This window comes from Oncorhynchus keta, chromosome 1 (assembly GCF_023373465.1).
Source record: "Oncorhynchus keta strain PuntledgeMale-10-30-2019 chromosome 1, Oket_V2, whole genome shotgun sequence".
In the NCBI taxonomy this organism is placed as follows: Eukaryota; Metazoa; Chordata; class Actinopteri; order Salmoniformes; family Salmonidae; genus Oncorhynchus; species Oncorhynchus keta.
In genome coordinates, this window is record NC_068421.1 from 39,818,350 (window position 1) to 39,839,113 (window position 20,764).

The window sequence follows — 20,764 nt, forward strand, 5'->3', positions numbered from 1 at the left end:
CAAAATGGCCGAAAGAAGACGTGTGTTTTTCCAGTAAAAAACCCCGACTTTTATTATTTGTCTAGAGAACAGGCTGTGGTGGGTGGAAGTCTATGGAGGAGTAAAACCAGAGAGATGGGGCGGAGTCAAACAGACCAGGGCTGAAACCAGGCGGATGGGATGGCACCCTCTGTTTCCATAGTTACAAGGCCAAGGCTCCCATTGGGTCCCAGGCAGGAAGGACGATGGGCTCCTTCTGCATTACTTCCAGCACCTCGGGGGCCAGGTACTTCTTGTCCACGACCACCTCGTACACGTATTCAGAGAACCACTCGTCGGTCATGATTAGGTAACCTACACCCACACACACACACACACACACACGATACACAGGGTTAATTCATATAGTTAGAAGGTTGAAAAAGACCCGATGAAGGTGTAATTGAGATTGTCGGTATAAGATCCATTCAATCTGTGGAGCGTCGAGATCCCTGACGTGCCGCTGGAGTTTCTTCTCAGGAATCATTAGTCTTGATTAACGTCTCGAAGACCAGTCAGTCTGAAATCCATTAGCCAACAGCAGTACCAGTGACTCACCCTGTACTTGAGTGGACTGGCCTATACTGAAAGCAATAGGTGCGAGTGTTCTAAAGTGTGAGACCAGATAAGAGGGGCGTCCGTCAGCACCCCTGGCCTCAGACCTATTGTTCCACAGGGAGAGGGAAGGAAGGACGGACCCCTCACCCTGTCTGTCTATCCCACACAACACATGGGTTTAAATACTATTTGAAATCTTTCAAATGCATGGCTTGGACTAGTTTTCCTTAGCCTGCATGGAGTGCCAGGTGGGCTGGGTTTGCACTTTTGGGCCGTTTCTATTTGTTCCATTGCATCAAGCAAGCAAAGCAGGAAGCATTTGAAATTATGTCAAATAGTATTTGAACCCAAGTCTGTCCCACACTTCTGTCCTCACCTCGCACACCTCAGTCCAATAAATCTCCAGATTGCAAGGGAGGGACTGACCGACACACGTCATTTTATTCATTAACACAGCATTAGGCCACTTTATCCTTCCCATACAAAAAAGATGAAAGAATATCTCGAATGCCACTTCATCCTACTCTAATGCATTTTCATAACAAGCCCAAAAACACAACTTTCAGTGTACACGATCCCACTCTGAGACCTTGGCCCTGAAAACACGTACAGACACAGGCCACGGCCTCGCTCTCACAGATAGGGTGACCGAGAGTACATCAAATCATAAAGAACAGCATATAAAACACTTGACGTGAAGAGATTAGAGCGGCGAGAGCAGGATGTTTAATGACAATAGGGGCCTTCCTCATACAGTGTTCTTATTTATCTACAAGGGCAATGGGCCTGTCTGAACAAACTAACAACCCAGATTACAGACAGGGAGAGGAACAGCTCCAATCTGTCCACATGGCGATAGATTTGGGATTTGAGCAGGCACGGGCTGGTTCATTTGGGCACGCAGCAGTAAACGTTTTAAAACATTTTCCAACTAATGTTTCTTATTGGACAAGTCCAGGTGGTCTCTCCGTGTTTCAGACAGCTTTTTTTCCGTTTGGTGCCTAATGAATGCGATCCTGTGGTTATACGGGATTGTGTAACGGTCAGAGCTGGGGACTGGACCAGATTGTGACCACTGTTTGGTTTTCCTCTCATCTCTGGACCCGGGCAGTGTCTAGAGCGCATCCCTCCCCCGCTGAAAAGTTGCATTATCGATGACGTCACAGGGACCTCAGAAAAACGTACCTCAGCTCAAAACAATACCCCAGGTTCTGGGTGTTATTCGTTCTGGGTGTTATTCGTTCTGGGGGTTATTCGTTCTGGGGGTTATTCGTTCTGGGGGTTATTCGTTCTGGGTGTTATTCGTTCTGGGTGTTATTCGTTCTGGGTGGTATTCATTCTGTGTTCTGTGTGTTATCCGTTCTGTGTGTTATCCGTTCTGGGTGTTATTCATTCTGTGTTCTGTGTGTCATCCGTTCTGTGTGTTATCCGTTCTGGGTGTTATCCATTCTGTGTGTTATCCGTTCTGGGTGTTATCCGTTCTGTGTGTTATCCGTTCTGTGTGTTATCCGTTCTGGGTGTTATTCAATCTGTGTGTTATCCGTTCTGTGTGTTATCCGTCCTGTGTGTTATCCGTTCTGTGTGTTATCCGTTCTGTGTTCTGTGTGTTATCCGTTCTGGGTGTTATTCGTTCTGGGTGTTATTCGTTCTGTGTGTTATCCGTTCTGTGTGTTATCCGTTCTGGGTGTTATTCAATCTGTGTGTTATCCGTTCTGTGTGTTATCCGTCCTGTGTGTTATCCGTTCTGTGTGTTATCCGTTCTGTGTTCTGTGTGTTATCTGTTCTGTGTGTTATTCGTTCTATGTTCTGTGTGTTATCCGTTCTGTGTGTTATCCGTTCTGTGTGTTATCCGTTCTGTGTGTTATCCGTTCTGTGTGTTATTTGTTATGTGTGTTATCCGTTCTGGGTGTTATTCGTCCTGTGTGTTATTCGTCCTGGGTGTTATTCGTCCTGTGTGTTATTCGTCCTGTGTGTTATTCGTCCTGGGTGTTATTCGTCCTGGGTGTTATTCGTCCTGGGTGTTATTCGTCCTGTGTGTTATTCGTCCTGTGTGTTATTCGTCCTGTGTGTTATTCGTCCTGGGTGTTATTCTTCCTGTGTGTTATTCGTCCCGGGTGTTATTCGTCCTGGGTGTTATTCGTCCTGTGTGTTATTCGTCCTGGGTGTTATTCGTCCTGGGTGTTATTCTTCCTGTGTGTTATTCGTCCTGGGTGTTATTCGTCCTGGGTGTTATTCGTCCTGTGTGTTATTCGTCCTGGGTGTTATTCGTCCTGGGTGTTATTTGTCCTGGGTGTTATTCGTCCTGGGTATTATTTGTCCTGTGTGTTATTCGTCCTGGGTGTTATTCGTCCTGGGTGTTATTTGTCCTGTGTGTTATTTGTCCTGGGTGTTATTCGTCCTGGGTGTTATTCATCCTGGGTGTTATTCGTCCTGTGTGTTATTCGTCCTGGGTGTTATTCGTCCTGGGTGTTATTCGTCCTGGGTGTTATTCGTCCTGTGTGTTCACTCTGCGTGTTCTTCCTTTCCAGTTTCCAGGAAAGATGTGTGCGTGTCGGGCGGCGGTTTCGTATAGCGGCATTATTTGTCTTAACGGGACTGCAGATGTGTCCTACCTCGTCTTACAGGGAGAGCTGTGGGTGGAGTTTACTCTGCTTTAGATCCCATAGTACAGCTGAAAAGTTCTGAGCAATACGGGTCACAGACTGCTAAAGCGAGCACTGTCTGCAGCACATCCTGTTTCCATCATCTCCTTAGTTCGCCATAACGTCAACATTATTTCCCAAACCTATCTGCGACGACGTCACCAACGTAAATGTAATAGCAGATATAAGAGTGTGTCCATAGTCTGCCCGGTAACGTGATATGTTAACAAGGGAATCGCAATAGCCAGTACAAATATTGTTTCTCACTATACCGAAGTAGCTGTAAAAGGGGCGGTGTAGAATCCCAGAGGTGTGTTGAGAAGGGCATCTCTAGCCTATAAACAGTCTGTCACAATGAAATATCACATGTCAGATTGGCCCACATTCCCCATATTTGTATAGTAATCGCGGAAAGGTACAAATAGTGCACTCTGAGGCCTTAATAATCCATCTTGAGAAAAGCCCTGGAGTTTGGAGGGTTTGGGCAGTTTGCACCAGGCACAACGGTGTTAACCTAATTAGGTGGGATCCTCTCGGGGGAAACAAAATATTACTGGCAATTGGTTAGATGATAACCCTCGAAACCTTGCGAACACACATTTTCTCCGTCCGCCGTGGCGTTGACAAGTCCTCCCTCCCCGTCCTCAGCTGTCCATCAAGCGGTGCTCACCGACACGGGTCCTCCACACCGTTTGTTTTCAATAACTTTATTAATACATCCGAGAGGGAAGAGAGCGGATATGAAGGCTTTCTCCCATCTGCGTGGATGTTTATGGAATATGAGTGAAATACAGTTGATTTGAGGAGGCACCAAAGTGTTAGGCCTTTTTATACATTTTCAATATGCAGATGACATGAAGTCACTGACCAGGAAGTGGAACTACATAACAAAATCCAAATAACCCGCACTGGAATGCAGAGCACAGGGTGCGTAGGGATGGAGAGGGAGAGGGAGAGAGGAGAGAGAGAGGGGGGAAAGAAGGAGAGGAAGACAGAGGGGGAGAGAGAAAGAGAGAGGTGGGAATGGTGGACAATTACGTATTTTCGTTAAAAAGCCACACAGTCCCAACAGAGGAGGGTTCAGTATTTGTTTCCTTTCAAAAGTTTTAGTGGCGCTGGGTGGAAGAAGAAAAATACTATTTGAACCCAGGCCTGTAGTATGACAGTGTCTGAGCCGGACTCTTCCACACAGAGGAAGTCGGGAGGCTGAAACAAAATGGCGTACTGTTGTGTTGTGAGAGGGACAAAGGGCCGTTGTCTGGGAAACATCCCCGTTGTTGTGCCTTCTCTCCCTCTGGGGTTCATAGCCATAACAGACAAAGCTACGGTAGGGGGCCAGACATGAGTGGATGCCGCAAAACTAGCCCCAAACCAAACCAGCCCTCCACACCTAGTCAATTATAAATTCAAAAACAAAGCCAGGCGGGTGGGGAGGGAGCTAATCCTACTTCAAATTCAATCGACCTGACAGGAAATTCAACTGTCCCGGTGATTGTACACTGACGCCCTGTGGTGTGAGAGAGAAGAGAGACGAGGGGTCTGGGCCTTCACATAACTCGGCTCAGGCGGACCTAGAGGGGCTCTCGTGTTGCGAGAGGCAGACAGACATCACAAGGCTGCGTGAGAACGGGCCCTCTCCTCCTCTGACCTCTGGCCGACTCAGCGCTCTCACCTTTATTCCCACGGTCGTCCCCCCAGGAGTTCTCCACCCTCCACTTCTCATAACCTCCATCCTTTTCCTCCTGCTAGAGTGAGCGAAAGGGAGAACGAGAGAGAGAGAGAGAGAGAGAGAGAGAGAGAGAGAGAGAGAGAGAGAGAGAGAGAGAGAGAGAGAGAGAGAGAGAGACAGAGCTCAATCAAAATGTGTGATTATTAGGAGGCAGATGTACACAGCAAATGGAGAGGAAGTCCAAATCAGTTTGTGTTTTCTGATTTATGCCCGTCATACATGAAGTACACTATACATGGTGGAAGTATATTCAGCAAATGATACAGTATGTCCATTAGTAAGAGAGGAGGGCAGTATTCCTAGTGGGGTGCAGGGCAGGACTGGTAACTCCTACTTTGTGTAGCCTAGGGCCCTGTCCAGCTGTTCTGAGGAGAACGAGGAGACAGGTGGGGTTCACATACAGGGGGGTAAATTGACAGCCATTTTAAAACATGAAGTCGATACAAACGACTGTAAACACCACACTGGACGCCTTTGGTGCAGAGTCACTGGGGAACACTCAAATGCAGCGCGTGTGTACGTATGTGTGTGTGTACTGTGTGTGTACTGTGTGTGTACTGTGTGTGCTACCTTGTCGGTGACAGCGGTGAGGATCATGGCGTGTGTCATGAGGGAGTCTCCGAAAATCAGCCTCTCTGCCTTGGACAGGTTCTTTATGGACACACCGAACACCAACTCATGGTTGAACCTGAGAGACGGGGGAACACAGGGAGGGACAGGATGAGAACACACAAACACACACACACGCACGCACACACACACACGCACACACACACACGCACACACACACGCACACACAAAGATCTGACTTATAGCGAGTTATACATGCGATGTTGACACATGTTCGCCTCTCTCTCGTAAAACTCACACATTCATGTCGTTGATGCCCAGTTTGCCATGGAAATGCTTGCCCACGTCGCAACCGAACCACACAGCCTACGAGAGAGAGAGAGAGAGAGAGAGAGAGAGAGAGAGAGAGAGAGAGAGAGAGAGAGAGAGGGAAGGAGGGAGAGAGAGAAACATGCGTTACAGGTCGTCTCCTTGCACACTCCCTCAGTTGTCAGACGTAGCCATGATCTAACTTCCTGGACACGCTCACACACAGTACCTCTCCCTCTTTGATGGAGTCCGCAGCGGCCTTTTTGAGTAGCTGGATGGGCTGGTTATTGTACAGGGTGTTGTGTCCGCCCACCATGTTGCCCAGGAACTCAACGCTATACAACTTCTCATAGGGGTTCTGAGGCCGCGGGTCATTCACCAGACAGACCTGTGGGGGCGGGGGAGGGAGAACAGAGGTTAGACTCAGCTCATCAACAAACGCGGAAAGAGAGGGCATTAATTCCTGACTCCAACCCTTGGTCTAATATAGACTAACTGGGCCACGGTGCTTTTCCTGGGTCGCAAAAATTCAGAAAACGCCCAAAGTTTCCAGGAACTTCAGGAATTTTTCAACCCCAGGGGAAAAACTCATGGCCCTAATAATGATTAGCTCTTGTAATAATTTGTTACGATCAACTCAAAGCCGATATTGATATTTTATTCAAATAAACCAATAAAGCTGGGTAAATAGTTGACCTTGTCCTGAATGTTGTAGAGGGGCTTGACCAGCTCCTTGTAGAACTGCTGAGGGGACAGGGGGCCCATGCGGTGGAAGTTCTTGTCCTTGTCTCTGTACTCCCAATAAATGGAGTCAGCGGGGCTGCCCAGACACACAGTGGCCACCCTGAAGACCTGTAAACAGAGCACGTGAAACAACAGACAGGGGGAAGACGACACGTTACGTTAGTCATGCGATACCACTGTAAGACACAGACAGAGCACATCGATATCTCTTAGATAGTCTCTTATGTAAACGCGCCATTGTAAAACTCAAACTCGGGGACCAAAGAGAGCTTAACAGTAGTGTGAGGAGGATATCCGCCCTGCCAAAGCCCAATCCCTCTTGCGCTCTCTGCCTGGCTGTATCGCTGGCTCTTCCTGTCGTTGTGGTTTCTGACTGTGTTCCCATTCCTCTGGCCTCTACCAGTCTGTTTTGACAGAGTTCTCAGAATAAGCCTTCCCTTATCCCTTAGCCTTCCCAACTGATAGGTCGATCTCGGGAATTTCCTACTGAAAAGACGTTGTGTACACCAGTCCTAACAAAGCCTATTATGTAAGCGGATGCTCTGGCGGTTTGAGAATACCCAGCATTGTCGGTCTCTGATTACGCTCTTGTCGGGCTGTCAATCACAAAAAAAAGGCTTAAAATGTGTACGCTGACTCCCAATCTGGCATGTACGCGTAGGTAGTCCGACCGTTAGTACGCGAGCACACATATGCATACACAGACGCATACACGCACGTCTATATTTACGAGGACTTCCCATTGACTCCCAGTATTTTCATTTACTTTCGGCAAAAAAGTCCAGACAAATTAAACTCCTCATAGGGTGAAAATAGAACTGGGGAATTACATTTGGCCCCGGAGCTCTTCACCAAAGCAGAGACACTCAGGGGCCGTTGCTGCTGCACTTTTCCACTGTGTCAACTACATTAACTACTAATGGCATGCCTGTGTTCAGGTTGATCGTAGTCAACTATTCCCACATAGGCCCTTGTTGTAAATTAAGAATTTGATGTTTTTGCTGACTTAAATAAAACAAAAATATATTCAAAAAGACAGCACACCCAGTCACATTCCCACCTACCCAGACCCTCACAGTAACCCTCACCTTTTCCCAAACCCAGACAAGACAGCGCCTTGAAGACTCTGGGTTTGTTTTCTCTGTCCCGTTGCCCCGCGGCGCAGACTAAATGCCAACGGTGCCCATCCCTGCCCTGTATTTAACCAGCACGGGCCCCAGATGCACCGAACACACAAACAGGCCCCTTTGCCCCCGTGCCCTCGGGTCCCTGTCCCACCTCACATCCCAGTCTCCTCCTTGGCAGGTTAAATAAACGCCCCTGCCCGTCCAAACACAACAGAGCACAAGACCCGGTGAAACGAGGCTATGCTTTTCACAAAACAATGAGCCAGAGCCCCACTGACGTCAGCAGGCTGCAGCAGCACAGCCCTCAGTGAGTCAATATTGAATCACCTGCTTCCAAAACGGACAGACGAAGATGAGCACGAGACACTGGGTGGGCTGGGCACGTCTCCATTAGAATCATGTATATAGCACTACCGCCAAGATTCTTGGTACTGCCTCTTCTGTCCTGTACCCGCTAAAATGTTGATTATGAGTAGCCTTGTTCCATTGTATTCCTTCACTGTGTTAAACCCCCCAGTTCATTTCTCAGCACTGGTACAGTCCTCCTCAGTAGTAGGCTACCAAATCTCTTACAGATATCCAACCATTTCTGTTGGCTCTCTCCCTCTCAGGACACAGACAACCATCCATCAGCATGGACCAGCAGAGGCTGACAGGGTCATGTGTGGGGAGCAGGCGGCCCACCCTCCCTTCCTGCCTGCCTGCCACCCTTCGCCTGGCCCTTCCACTGAGGACAGACACACTGCGTTGAGGATGGAACAGGGAGAGGGGAGATTTACGACCGCTGGACCATGCTGGACACCGTGTTTGACCAGTGTCTTTAGAGACCTTTGCTTTCTTTTTTTCATGTCTGTGTCGCTGTCTGTATATCTTCTGACGTAGACTACATAGCTCCTCTCCCTCCCACTCCTAAACACTGCTTCAGCGGGTGGGTGTTGTGGGTTTGTAAGCCGTTTGGGAAAGATTAGTAAGGTTTTTGTGTGGCTTCTGAGCGCAGGTAGGCTTCTTCAAGGCCACCAGGGTCCTGATTTTCTGCTTGGCCAGGTTTGAATTAAGGCCTTATCTGCGATGGCGGCTGGGATCCCCTGTTATTGACAAAAGCAGGAAGCCGGAGTGACCCGTGTTTGTTTGGGGAAATTGCACCGCCTGCACCAGAGGACAGTCTACAACAGGCAGGGATAAACATTAAAACACACGTTGTAATAAAAAGGTGTCCGTCTTCATAAAGACTGACCCAGACGGCAACACGGGACTGGTTAACAGTAGTCTAAGACCTGGCTCTTGTCCTCAAAGGTTTTGCAACGGAAAGCGAAAAGGAGTGTTGCTTATCGGACAAGTTTAAGGTACAAGATATTCCCTTCCTGCGCATTCTCTTCCGTTTGGTGCCTAATGAACAAGTCCCTGTACTCATAACCTACGGAAACGCTCCGTAACCCCATTTCATCTGAACAGGCCCAGCAATTAATAGATTAAGGAAGCTCCTCTAGATCCACAGCATGCCCCCACCCCCTAGCCGCCTGTGGGATAACGCAGACCGTATTCTTGTGTCGTGTGACATGGATGAAGCCCAGGTGTGGGTAATAAGGCCTGTAATTGGCCGATTCCGGGGCATCCGGAGAGGCTGCGTGTCTCAGCGGCTCATGCTAGCCTTTGAGCGTACCTACGTAGCATGTGTTTGCATGCTTGGCAGTAAACACTGGAGCGCCTGCAGCACGCCAGCCAGTTAGCGTCAATGCTACAGCAACACACACGCTCCATCCTCTCCTCGTCGGCTCACGCATGCCTGTTTGTTTGTTGATTTACCTCCCGTTGCCCAAACAGAGGGAAATCACCTCGTCACGAGAGAAATAAACAAACAGCAGAACACACTAAAACACCTTGTGCTTGTAACTGTGAAGGGTGGAACCTGCCACGGCCCGTATCCACAAAAAGCGTCTCAGAGTAGGAGTGCTGATCTAGGATCAGCTTTTCTTTTGAATCACAATAGATGAAAAGGGTGGACCTGATCCTAGATCAGCCCTTCAACTCCAAGATTCCTTGCTGCTTTTGAGCCAAAGCCCTGGGACACAGAGCCTAGATGAAACTGTAAGCAAATGACCTGTTTGAGAGAGCAGCTGGGGTAGAAGAAATGGACTGGGGTTGACTGAGACTTTCTGGCCTTGTAAACAGAAAACACATGGAGCCATTACAGATTGTAACAACGTTGTCAAATTAAGAAATATGAGCTGATGGAAGTGCGGCGGGCCGCTTTTCAGCGCTGGCAAACGAGCCCACACAATTACACAAACCCACCCACAGCGGCCTGCGGCTACAGCCAGTGCTGAGCCAACAGACTGACTACGTCCCAAACCGCACCCTATTCCCTTTATAGTGCACTACATTTGACCCGAGCCCCCAATGGGCCCTGGTCAAAGCAGTGCACTATATAGGGAAAAGGGTCCATAGAGAGGTAGCCACTCTAAAAGCACACGCAGCATGTCAGTCAACTCACTGTCCAATCAATGACTCTGTACAATCTACAAACACAGCACTCATATTGAACACAGTCATATGGCCCGAAGGAGACTTTCTATTCAGAATGTCCGGCGCCCAAATGGGCACGTTCTATACAGCAGAAACCGCATAGGACTGGTTATGAAGAGAACAGGAACAGGCCTGAAGGAGTGCTGCAGAGAGGATGTGAGGAACGTGTGTGTGTGTGTGCTTGGAAACGTCTCCCTGTGTTTGTGCGCACCTGCACCCCGTCACACTCCTCACCCAGGGAGTGTGCCCAACGCCAGATCCTCCCCACCTAAAGTAGGCCTGACATCCCCTGGCTTAACGAGGGCCGAGTCTGGGAGCTTTGATCAGCTATGACTCACACACCAACTCTAAAATGTAACCACAGACACACACACCAACTCTAAAATGTAACCACAGACACAAACACCACTTCTGAATATAAACACAAGCCACTTCTGAGCATACATAGAAACACACACACCACTTCTAAACGTTCACACACGCACAAACCCACAACCTGTCATACTTGGTGTTTACATGGTTTACGTGTGCAGTCTGAACCCAGAACAAGGTGGCACAGCCCGCACACTGAAGTCGCACGCAACACTCGGAAAAGGACTGCAATACTCTGTAATTGAACATGACACGTTTCAAATGGCCTGGGAAGTGTCCCAAATGGCCCCCTATTCCCTATATATAGTGCACTATAAAGGGCAGAGTGTGGCATTTGGGACGTAGCCCTACTGTGTCAACACAACATGCTGAGTGACGAGCACACAGAGAAGTTAATTAATGAAAAAGGACTCGACTAACTGATCACATCCGACAGAGTGTATTCTAGCTTAATTAATTATGGCTAATTTGTTGGCTTGCTAGCTAGGAGCTAATCTAAATCACAACACAACAGTGATGTTTCACTTGTCGCAACAGATGCCAAGCATAAATAGAAGCCCGAAAGCGCAGTCAACGCACCCTTCTCCGTACGGATGCCCACGGGACGGGAGGAGAGGCGCTGGTTACACCCTTCACCCTCCCGAGCCAACATCCCCCACCTTTCTCTCTCTCTCTCTCTCTCTCTCTCTCTCTTCACACCCCCCCTGGCTGCCAGAGCTGTGTTACACAAAACAAACTACTACCAGGTGGACAAACAAACACGTTGACAAAAAAAAAACTCTCTTGTTCATAGAAGTGCAACGAGGGAGAACTGGAAGTGTTGCACAATCAGAATGTGCTGTAGCGAGCGTGGTGTATCCAGTGCGGTAAGGGCAGTAGACACAGAGTCTGTTTAAACAAGCAGTCATACAACAGAACTGCTCCACACAAAAGCTACATCCTTTATGTAATGTTCTCTCTCTGGCTGTGTGATATTGACTGACCACACACACCTCTGTCTTAAGTGGTACTGTGAATGTTGGGACATTAAGGCTGTATTCTCTCACAGTGAAATTGCCTTACGCCATTCAATGTGAGGAGCGTTGCGATAAAGATCTTGTTTATGGAACATTCTGTCACCAGGTCCGTGAGGCGTGTGTGAGTGCACATGGACACACACACACGCATGTGGACACACACACACACTCTCTCTCTCTCTCTCTCTCTTTGCAGCCAGAAGTATAGAATGACAGGCCAGTGGATTAATCACCAGTGGATTATAAACAGTACCGACCATATATCACTACAGCCATTGTTGCTAAATGTGGAAGAGTTGGGTTACACAATGTTATGCAGTGCTGGGAGGAGCTTGTGATTATGTCCTAATTCATTACTACTGATAAAGCACTGTTTAACAAAATAAACAGTCATCTCTATTTGGCCATTTCTAGCAGTTCCTTTTCTAAGCCTACTTATGTCAAACATACTGATTTAAGGTAGAAAACTAATTAGCGGCATTATTTAAGGGGGAACACAGCTCCATAAAAATTCCAACAGTGGTGGTTTCTATCTATTAGATATCTATCTGAACCGAGGAGGGTCTATCCACTGTCTGACAGTTAGAGAAATCAGATTTGATAGAGGGTTCAGTGGTGTGGTGAAAGTCAATGGTATTAGATAGGGTAGTGTAACACACACACACACACACACACACCTTTGTTATCATCCTTTCTGTGTGCTGCTACAACAGGCGACAGATACATTTGAATTGAATGTCCAATAACTAATCCGGAAAAAAATATTGCCTAATAATTACTGGAGCCGTAATGGTTATCGTCCTTGCCTACCCAGTACCTGCTGTGTTAAATACATACAGGCGTGTTACAGCACGTGTCCTTCTCAGAGCACAGATCTACAGTCTGTTATACAGCCCCCTCCTCTGGACAAACTGACGCAGTGCTACAACATTACTGAAGAGGAAAAGAGTGTGTGGTGTGATGTGGTGGCGGTGTGTGTGATGTGGTGGTGGTGTGTGGGTCGTGCGCTCTGTGTGGTGTGCGAGTCGTGTGCGAGTCTTTCCCTAACATGCGCTTACCTCCTCAATCATGGTGTCCATGGCGTCAGACAGCTCGGCTTCAGTGGATTCACTGGCCACCATGTTGCGCAGTCTTAGACAGTATTCTCTCAGCTGGAAGCCAGGGAACATTGGCATGACATAGTACACAGCGACATGTATTACCTCGTGACATTGTGGAGCATCTCGGGTTAGGGGTTAGTTATCTGGGTCTTCTATAAGAAAACAGACGACACCAAAATAAAAAAAAGGTGGCTTCTACGCTCTTCCCGTGGTGTTTCCCTGCGCTAAGTAGAGTGTATATGCTTGTACTGCTTTGTCTTGGTATGAAACAGGAGGACTAGGTTTTTGGTGTTGTACTTCTACACAAGACATCACTATGAAATCGGAAATGTCGCAAAGATGTAAGTGAGTCGACCTACCTTGTGATTGAGGATGTCATTCATTCGCCGCGAGGCCTCGGAGCTGTGAGACTCTGGGAAGCATTTCTTTGGGATAACGCCGTACTTTTCTGATGATCGGGGAAAGGTAATAACATATATATATATATATATATGCCATTTAGAGGACGCTTTGATCCAAAAGCGACTTACAGTCATGCCTGCCTACATTTTTCCTATGGGAGGCCCCAGTGGGAATCGAACCCACGACCCTGGCGTCGCAAGCGCCGTGATCCACCAACTGAGCCACAGAGGACCATAACTTTAAGGCTTTGCCCGCGGGCTGTGGTCAAAAGTAATGCACTACGTAGGGAATAGGATGCTATAACCTGACCCATTAAAACAGTGGAAGGGTAGTTACATAGAATGTCTAATTAAAATGAATTACACAGTAACTACTACATTAGTAACTCACCAGAAACAGAATCTAGGCAGTTCCAGTAGAATTTTGCTTATTTTCTGCAGTAAACGGCCACCGCCGAGTAGTTACAGTCTAGTTACCAAGGTAGTTACACTGTGAGTCCTAAATGGCACCCTATGCCCTACATATGAACCCTGGGCCAACGTAGTACCGAATATAGGGAATAAGGCGCGATTCATGACTCAGCTACTACATAATGACATAGAATAATAATACACCTGCATTGTTTGCTGTTTGGGGTTTTAGGCTGGGTTTCTGTACAGCACTTTGAGATATCAGCTGATGTACGAAGGGCTATATAAATAAATACATTTGATTTGATTTGAATGCAAATGAAGCAGCAACACTCCCCTGATTGGGTAACAGGTATGAACTGACCAATGAGGTTGACCAGCATATCCCACTGGCCGCCGTCGTTGGTGGGATTGGAGAGCAGGAACTGGACCAGTCTGCCGTCTACAGGCTCCTTCCTCTGGGCTGTCTCCACACAGGCCTGCAGGAAGTAGTAGCACCGCTCCACCTGAAGGGAGGATGGAGAGAGTGCAGAAAGGGGACATGATGGAGAGAGGAGACGAGAGGGGGGGGGTGGTGACGTCCAATCGGTACAACATTGTCCAGTATACAGAGCGTCACACACAAAGGGGGTTTAAGGCAGACAATGAGTCTAATAGTACTAAAGATACGCACTGTCAAACACACCAACACTGTTCACACCCCACCGCTGAAATGTAACAACAAAAGCATTGTATATTCTAGTGGCTGTTACTAAAAAGTTGCTCAAGTGAATACGTGTGACGAACAAATGTGGTCTTACCTTGTCCCAGAAGAAGAGGTAGGACTGACTGAACTCAAACTCTTCGATGTTGAACTTTTTCATGAAGGGAAGGCGCATGACGTTGAGGCACGAGAAGATCCAACATCTCCCTGAAACTCACAATCAGCACAGATGAGTATGGAACTGTGTATATGGAGCTGTGCCTCAATGGCAGCTTCCCAAATAACACTCTATCCCCTATTCATAGACACATAGTTAGACCTCCTTTCTCCCCACTCCACGGTTGTGTCCCAAAATGGCATCCTATTCCCTATATAGTGCACTACCCTACTGTATACAGTGCACCAGTAAGACTAGCTGTCGCCATTGGCGTCAGCTAATGGGGATCCCAAATAAATCAAATAAAAAATGTTGACTAGCGCCTATAGGGTTCTGGTCAAACGGAGTGCACCATGTAGGAAATAGACTGCCATTTGGCACGTAGCCCCACCACATCTCTGCATCAGGTACGTAGGTCTATTTCATTCACATGCAGTCTTTGTACATGGCCAGGCCCCTGGAGTAGTTGCAGATGCTGGGTGTCAAATATATTGGAACGCTTGCGCGGAACACACATTTATGTATTTATTTATTTAACCTTTATTTAACCAGGCAAGTCAGTTAAGAACAAATTCTTATTTACAATGACGGCCTACCGGGGAACTGCCCTGTTCAGGGGCAGAACGACAGATTTTGATCTTGTCAGCTCGGGGATTCGATTGAGCAACCTTTCAGTTACTGGCCCAACGCTCTAACCACTAGGCTACCTGCCTCCCCGGTGGCTACAGGGTAAAAAATTGCCATACAATCAGTTTTAAAAAGAAAAAACAGAACATTCTGCTCCATTGCAATCCATTGTAAAGTGCAAGGGTGCCAATATATTTGACCGTATTTGTAGGTAAGTGTACCTGAGTTTTTCTGGTTGGTGATAGGCTTGCCCTCTGTGGGGATGGAGTGCTGGAATATGTGCACGGTGTCCTGGACCGTCTGCCTGTGCAGACACACCTCCAGCGGGTCGATGCACGTGGACACGTTCTGGGCCAGCAGGTACCTGGGCTCCGCCCGCAAACGCTTCACAAAGGAGACGATCTTTTCCTGACTCAAACCTGAGGAGGACAATAGAGAGGTCATCATTTTTAAGGAAACAGGCACAGGGTGCCTGGTTACTGGTCTGTTTATGCTCTCTTGCCAACTTTGTAATGGAATTAGCCTGCCAAACATTGTTTGGCATGAAAAGGATTTGGCATAAGCGCAGAAATAGGTCTGAGACCAGGCTAGGCCAGGGTGTATTAGAAATGGAAACAGATCTGAGACCAGGCTAGGCCAGGGTGTATTAGAAATGGAAACAGATCTGAGAGCAGGCTAGGCCAGGGTGTATTAGAAATGGAAACAGATCTGAGAGCAGGCTAAGCCAGGGTGTATTAGAAAGGGAAACAGATCTGAGACCAGGCTAGGCCAGGGTGTATTAGAAATGGAAACAGCCAGGGTGTATTAGAAAGGAAACAGATCTGAGAGCAGGCTAAGCCAGGCTAGGCCAGGGTCTATTAGAAAGGGAAACAGATCTGAGACCAGGTGTATTAGAAATGGAAACAGATCTGAGAGCAGGCTAGGCCAGGGTGTATTAGAAATGGAAACAGATCTGAGAGCAGGCTAGGCCAGGGTGTATTAGAAAGGGAAACAGATCTGAGAGCAGGCTAGGCCAGGGTGTATTAGAAATGGAAACAGATCTGAGACCAGGCTAGGCCAGGGTGTATTAGAAATGGAAACAGATCTGAGACCAGGCTAGGCCAGGGTGTATTAGAAATGGAAACAGATCTGAGACCAGGCTAGGCCAGGGTGTATTAGAAATGGAAACAGATCTGAGAGCAGGCTAGGACAGGGTGTATTAGAAATGGAAACAGTCTGGATGAAACAAAGTGGTAAAGAGCTGTAATATAAGGAGGATGTTATTGGTGTTTGATCTAGCAAAGTGGCAATGGGTTCCGAATTGCAGCAGGACTAATAAAGTTAGTCCGATCAAATAATGCCTTGCCCCGCCTTCGTCCACTCGCCACCGGACAATGTGGTACAAAACAGCAGGACATCAAGTTCGGTATCAAATTCAAATATGCCCGAGTTCACAAAAGTGTTCTCATCCTATTTTGACAGGAACGATCCATATACAGTGCCTTCAGAAATGATTGACTTATTTCACAATGCTGTGTTACGGTCTGAATTGAAAATGGATTGCAGAAATGTTTTTCCTCACCCATCTACACCCAATACCTCATAATGACAAAGTGAAAACATGTTTTTAGAAATGTTTGCAAATGAAATAGGTACTCACACCCCTGAGTCAATACTTTGCAGAAGCAATTACTTTGGCAGCGATTACAGCTGTGAGTCTTTCTGGGTAAGTCTCTAAGAGCTTTTTCAGACCTGGATTGTGCAACATTTGCCCATTATTGTTTTCAAAACACTTCAAGCTCTGTCAAATTAGTTGTTGGTCATTGCTAGACAATCATCTGCAGGTCTTGTCATAACATTTCAAGTAGATTTTAAGTCAAAACTGTAACTCGGCCACTCAGGAACATTCAATGTCTTCTAGGGCTGAACCTATTTAGTCGACTGAACAATTGTTTGGTCGATAGGCTGTTGGTCGACCGAGATTTCTTTAGTCGAGCAGTAGCAAAGAAAACATTGTAAAATCATGGTGTACAAGACACCTGTCTGATTGGCGCCTGTCTGAGTGGACTAATCCATTGTTAAGGTCGTGGGGGTGGCACAGTCTATCACACACATGCTACAGAAATTGTATATGGTTATATTACGTATGAACAATGGGGCAACACTAAAAATAAAAATAAATGTTTTATAACAAATGTGCTTTCTACCGCGTTGGATAGTGGTTGCTGTCCATGGTTCTGAAACATCAGTGGGCTGTTGAATTGCCTCCTTTTGCTGGACCATATTGTTATGTGCATAATAGCAACGTTAACCAGCATATTGGTGTTAAGAACAATGGGCGGAGGCAGCAGCGGAGTTAGGAGAAGAGAAAACAGCCCTTGCCTTAATTTTCTAAGAAAAAATAGGAAACCAACTAAATTAGGTATATAATCAATAGCGTAACTGTTAAATGTGCCTGGCTTTATAAATTAACCATACATTCAGTATATGGAAAATGACATGTTTTAACATTTCGACCAATCGATTGGTCGAAAGAACAGATGACTCTTGGTTGACCAAGGTTTTTTTCAAGTCAGAGACAGCCCTACTGTGTTCTTGGTAACCAACTCCAGTGTAGATTTGGCCTTGTGTTAAATTAATCTCCCAGTGTCTGGTAGAAAGCAGACTGAACCTGGTTTTCCTCTAGGATTTTGCCTGTGCTTATAGTTCTATTCCATTTATTTTTAATCCTGAAAATCTCCCCACTTTTAACGATTACAAGCATACCCATAACATGATGCATCCACTACTATGCTTGAAAATATGGATAGGTGTTGTGTCACTGCTTCCCGCTCTGGTTGGCCTACATTATGATCAAATAGCCACAGTAGCCTACATGACCACTGTTAAAACTGTAACTTAAAGTGGGTACAGTCTCAGTGTTCACAGTAAACACGTGCCGGAAGTTGCACAGAATGTTCACAATGCTCAAGTTTGCGCTTAGCAGAACAAAATGTAGGGAGCATTAGTGAAGGTCAGTAACACATTTCTTTATTATATTTAATCCATTTTAAATTCAGGTTGTAAACTTTGGAAAAAGTCAATACTTTTTGAAGGCACTGTATATGTGATACTAGAACCATCTGTAGTAGTAGTACACTGATAAAATAATGCTGCGGTGTCATTCCATCAAATTCAAATCAAATGTATTTATAAAGCCCTTCTTACATCAGCTGATATCTCAAAGTGCTGTACAGAAACCCAGCCTCAAACCCCAAACAGCAAGCAATGCAGGTGTAGAAGCACGGTGGCTCGGACAAACTCCCTAGAAAGGCCAGAACCTAGGATGAAACCTAAGAAGGAACCAGGCTATGATGGGTGGCCAGTCCTCTTCTGGCTGTCCCGGGTGGAGATTATAACAGAACGTGGCCAAGATGTTCAAATGTTCATAAATGACCAGCAGGGTCAAATAATAATAATCACAGTGGTTGTCGAGGGGGCAACAGGTCAGCACCTCAGGAGTAAATGTCAGTTGGCTTTTCATAGCCGATCATTCAGAGTATCTCTACCGCTCCTGCTGTCTCTAGAGAGTTGAAAACCGCAGGTCTGGGACAGGGAGCATGTCCGGTAATATTCCATCATATACTGCACAGCAATTAAACACAGAAAAGAACATTGCTTAATCATGCATACTGCCTGACTCCAGCCCTATTGGTTCTGGACCGTCAGGCTATTTTACATGACCGAGGTTCAAATACACTGGCCATTCCTGGGGTGTATTCATTAGTCCACACCGTGGTAAAGCGTAGCAAACGTTTTGCAACAGAAAACATTTTGCGACAAAAATGAGTGTTCATTACTGGACAAATTGAGGTAGGTCCGTCCCTGTTTCGGCAGTTTGCTTCCATTTGCTTCCAATCGGTGTACAAAACCAAGTGGGGTGTGTCGCAGGGATAGGCAGAGAGCCCATTCCAACGCAGCCTCCACAGAATGGAAAAGCATGAATGGGAATGACTGTCAGTGTCACTTTAGTTTTGTATGGAAAGGTGCCAAACTGGTGTCTGGAGTGACTTGCAACTTTACATATAAGTTGTTGTATAGCTTTTATGACTGACTTAGTATCTTTCCTGGTCTTTGGGTGCAAGTCTTTCTGAGGTCAACAAGGTACCAAAATCACATCACACCAAAAATTCAAAGTCTATCACTATAAACCCGTTGTCATAGTGTCAAACATCCTTCCCTGTCTGATAGCTTAATGTTTTATTGTGCCAGGGGAGGGCATATCCTGACAGCTTAACGTCAAGCTAGCTACTTGAACAACCAAGGTATTGGGTTCGTCGTGCACTGCCTGCTTGTTGACAAACACTGCTTCGCACTTAGTCTCACATTATTCCACTTTATTAAAGGGGCGGCAGGTAGCCGAGCGATTAAGAGTTTAATTAAGGTCGGTGGTTCGAATCCAGAGCCGGCAAGGTAAAAAAAAAAAAAAGCTGCCGTTTTGCCCTTGAGCAAGGCAGTTTAAGCCGGGCGCCGATAACGTGGACGTCGATTAAGTCAGTCACCCGCACCGCTCTGATTCAGAGGGGTTGGGTTAAATCCCCTTTAAGGAATAGAACTGGCTAATGCTCACCTAAAAAGTTGGTTAAATAGCTAGCAAGTTGAGCTGCCTCCCATGTTGACTGACTGACTAACTAACTGGATAACTAACAGTTAGCTGCCAAGCCGATAATTGACTAACATTACATAGAGTTAGCTAGCTAACTTTAGTTACTAGTAGTAACAGTACCCATCAACTTTTCTGGCACTGATAGCTGGGAAGACGTTGGATGGCTGTGCTGAAGTTGGTCGGCTACCATTATCAAGCCAGCTAACATTATCTGTCATGTCATTATCAAAGTGAAAAAACACATAAGGAAGCTGGCTGGTTAGCTATGCTATGTTAGCTAAGCTACGTTACCTAACTTCGCTCACCGGATAGCTAATGGTCTATCTGAAAAGTGACATAAAGCTAGCTATCCGGCTAACGTTAGCTAGGGAACGCAAATTGAGCTCACATGCTGGCTATACAAGTGACAATGAATGAAATAAGACAAAGTAACACATGACATACCAGTCTCCATGTTTCCGAAGAGGGTTAGGAAGTGTTTCTATATGTCTTTAAAAGTCACCGGCTCTTTGTTTATCTCATTCGCCGACAGTCAGTCAGTCCGATCAGAGTTCCCGACCGGAAACAGGAAACATAATTGTTACAATGTAACAATAGGCTGGGATGCTGAGTATGACAAACACCAATGCCATAACAGTTTCCTTTAACATGCCCCTTGGCATTTAAGAGTATGCCCGAGACTGGTGAGGCCATTTGACCTTATATCAGAGTCAGCATAGTTGAAGCTCTATACCAAGTTATTCAGATGAAATGTGACAATAATTGTGCAATGTATGTATACCATTCTTATTATTAGGTAATAACACATTTTGTTGCTTTCATTTTTAATTTTGAACTACCTTACAGCTGGCCTGAATTGGTGGATAGAAGCAACAAGAAGATTTACTATACAACTTGGGCCATGTCATTACACAACCTTTATTTGAAAGAGGATTCAATGAGATTCAATGTACAGACACAATCAAAAACATACACATTCAACACACTTTTTTCTTGGTTTCCATGGAAATGTATTCTTTAGTAAATGTATGGCTAAATGTTAACTATTATATTCTATCTAAGGAGTTAATGATTGTGCCCAGCCGACAGAATTCGGGGACTGATGTGATTTTTCTTTTGGAGTTGTAGTTAGA

At 46.3% G+C, this 20,764-nt stretch overlaps 1 protein-coding gene across 1 annotated transcript; it reads right to left on the reverse strand.

The window, feature by feature from the left end:
- Positions 1-23: 23 nt before the first annotated feature.
- Positions 24-20,233, reverse strand: LOC118374285 (bleomycin hydrolase-like). The gene is made up of 12 exons (XM_035760666.2): positions 20,076-20,233; positions 15,229-15,426; positions 14,321-14,430; positions 13,885-14,026; positions 13,068-13,156; positions 12,667-12,759; positions 6,523-6,678; positions 6,056-6,214; positions 5,816-5,883; positions 5,518-5,635; positions 4,891-4,963; positions 24-333 (listed from the first exon to the last, which is right to left on the reverse strand). The coding sequence occupies exons 1-12, from the start codon at positions 20,083-20,085 to the stop codon at positions 182-184; spliced, it is 1,368 nt and encodes a 455-aa protein (XP_035616559.1). The 5' UTR covers positions 20,086-20,233; the 3' UTR covers positions 24-181.
- Between the last annotated feature and the right edge of the window lie 531 nt (positions 20,234-20,764).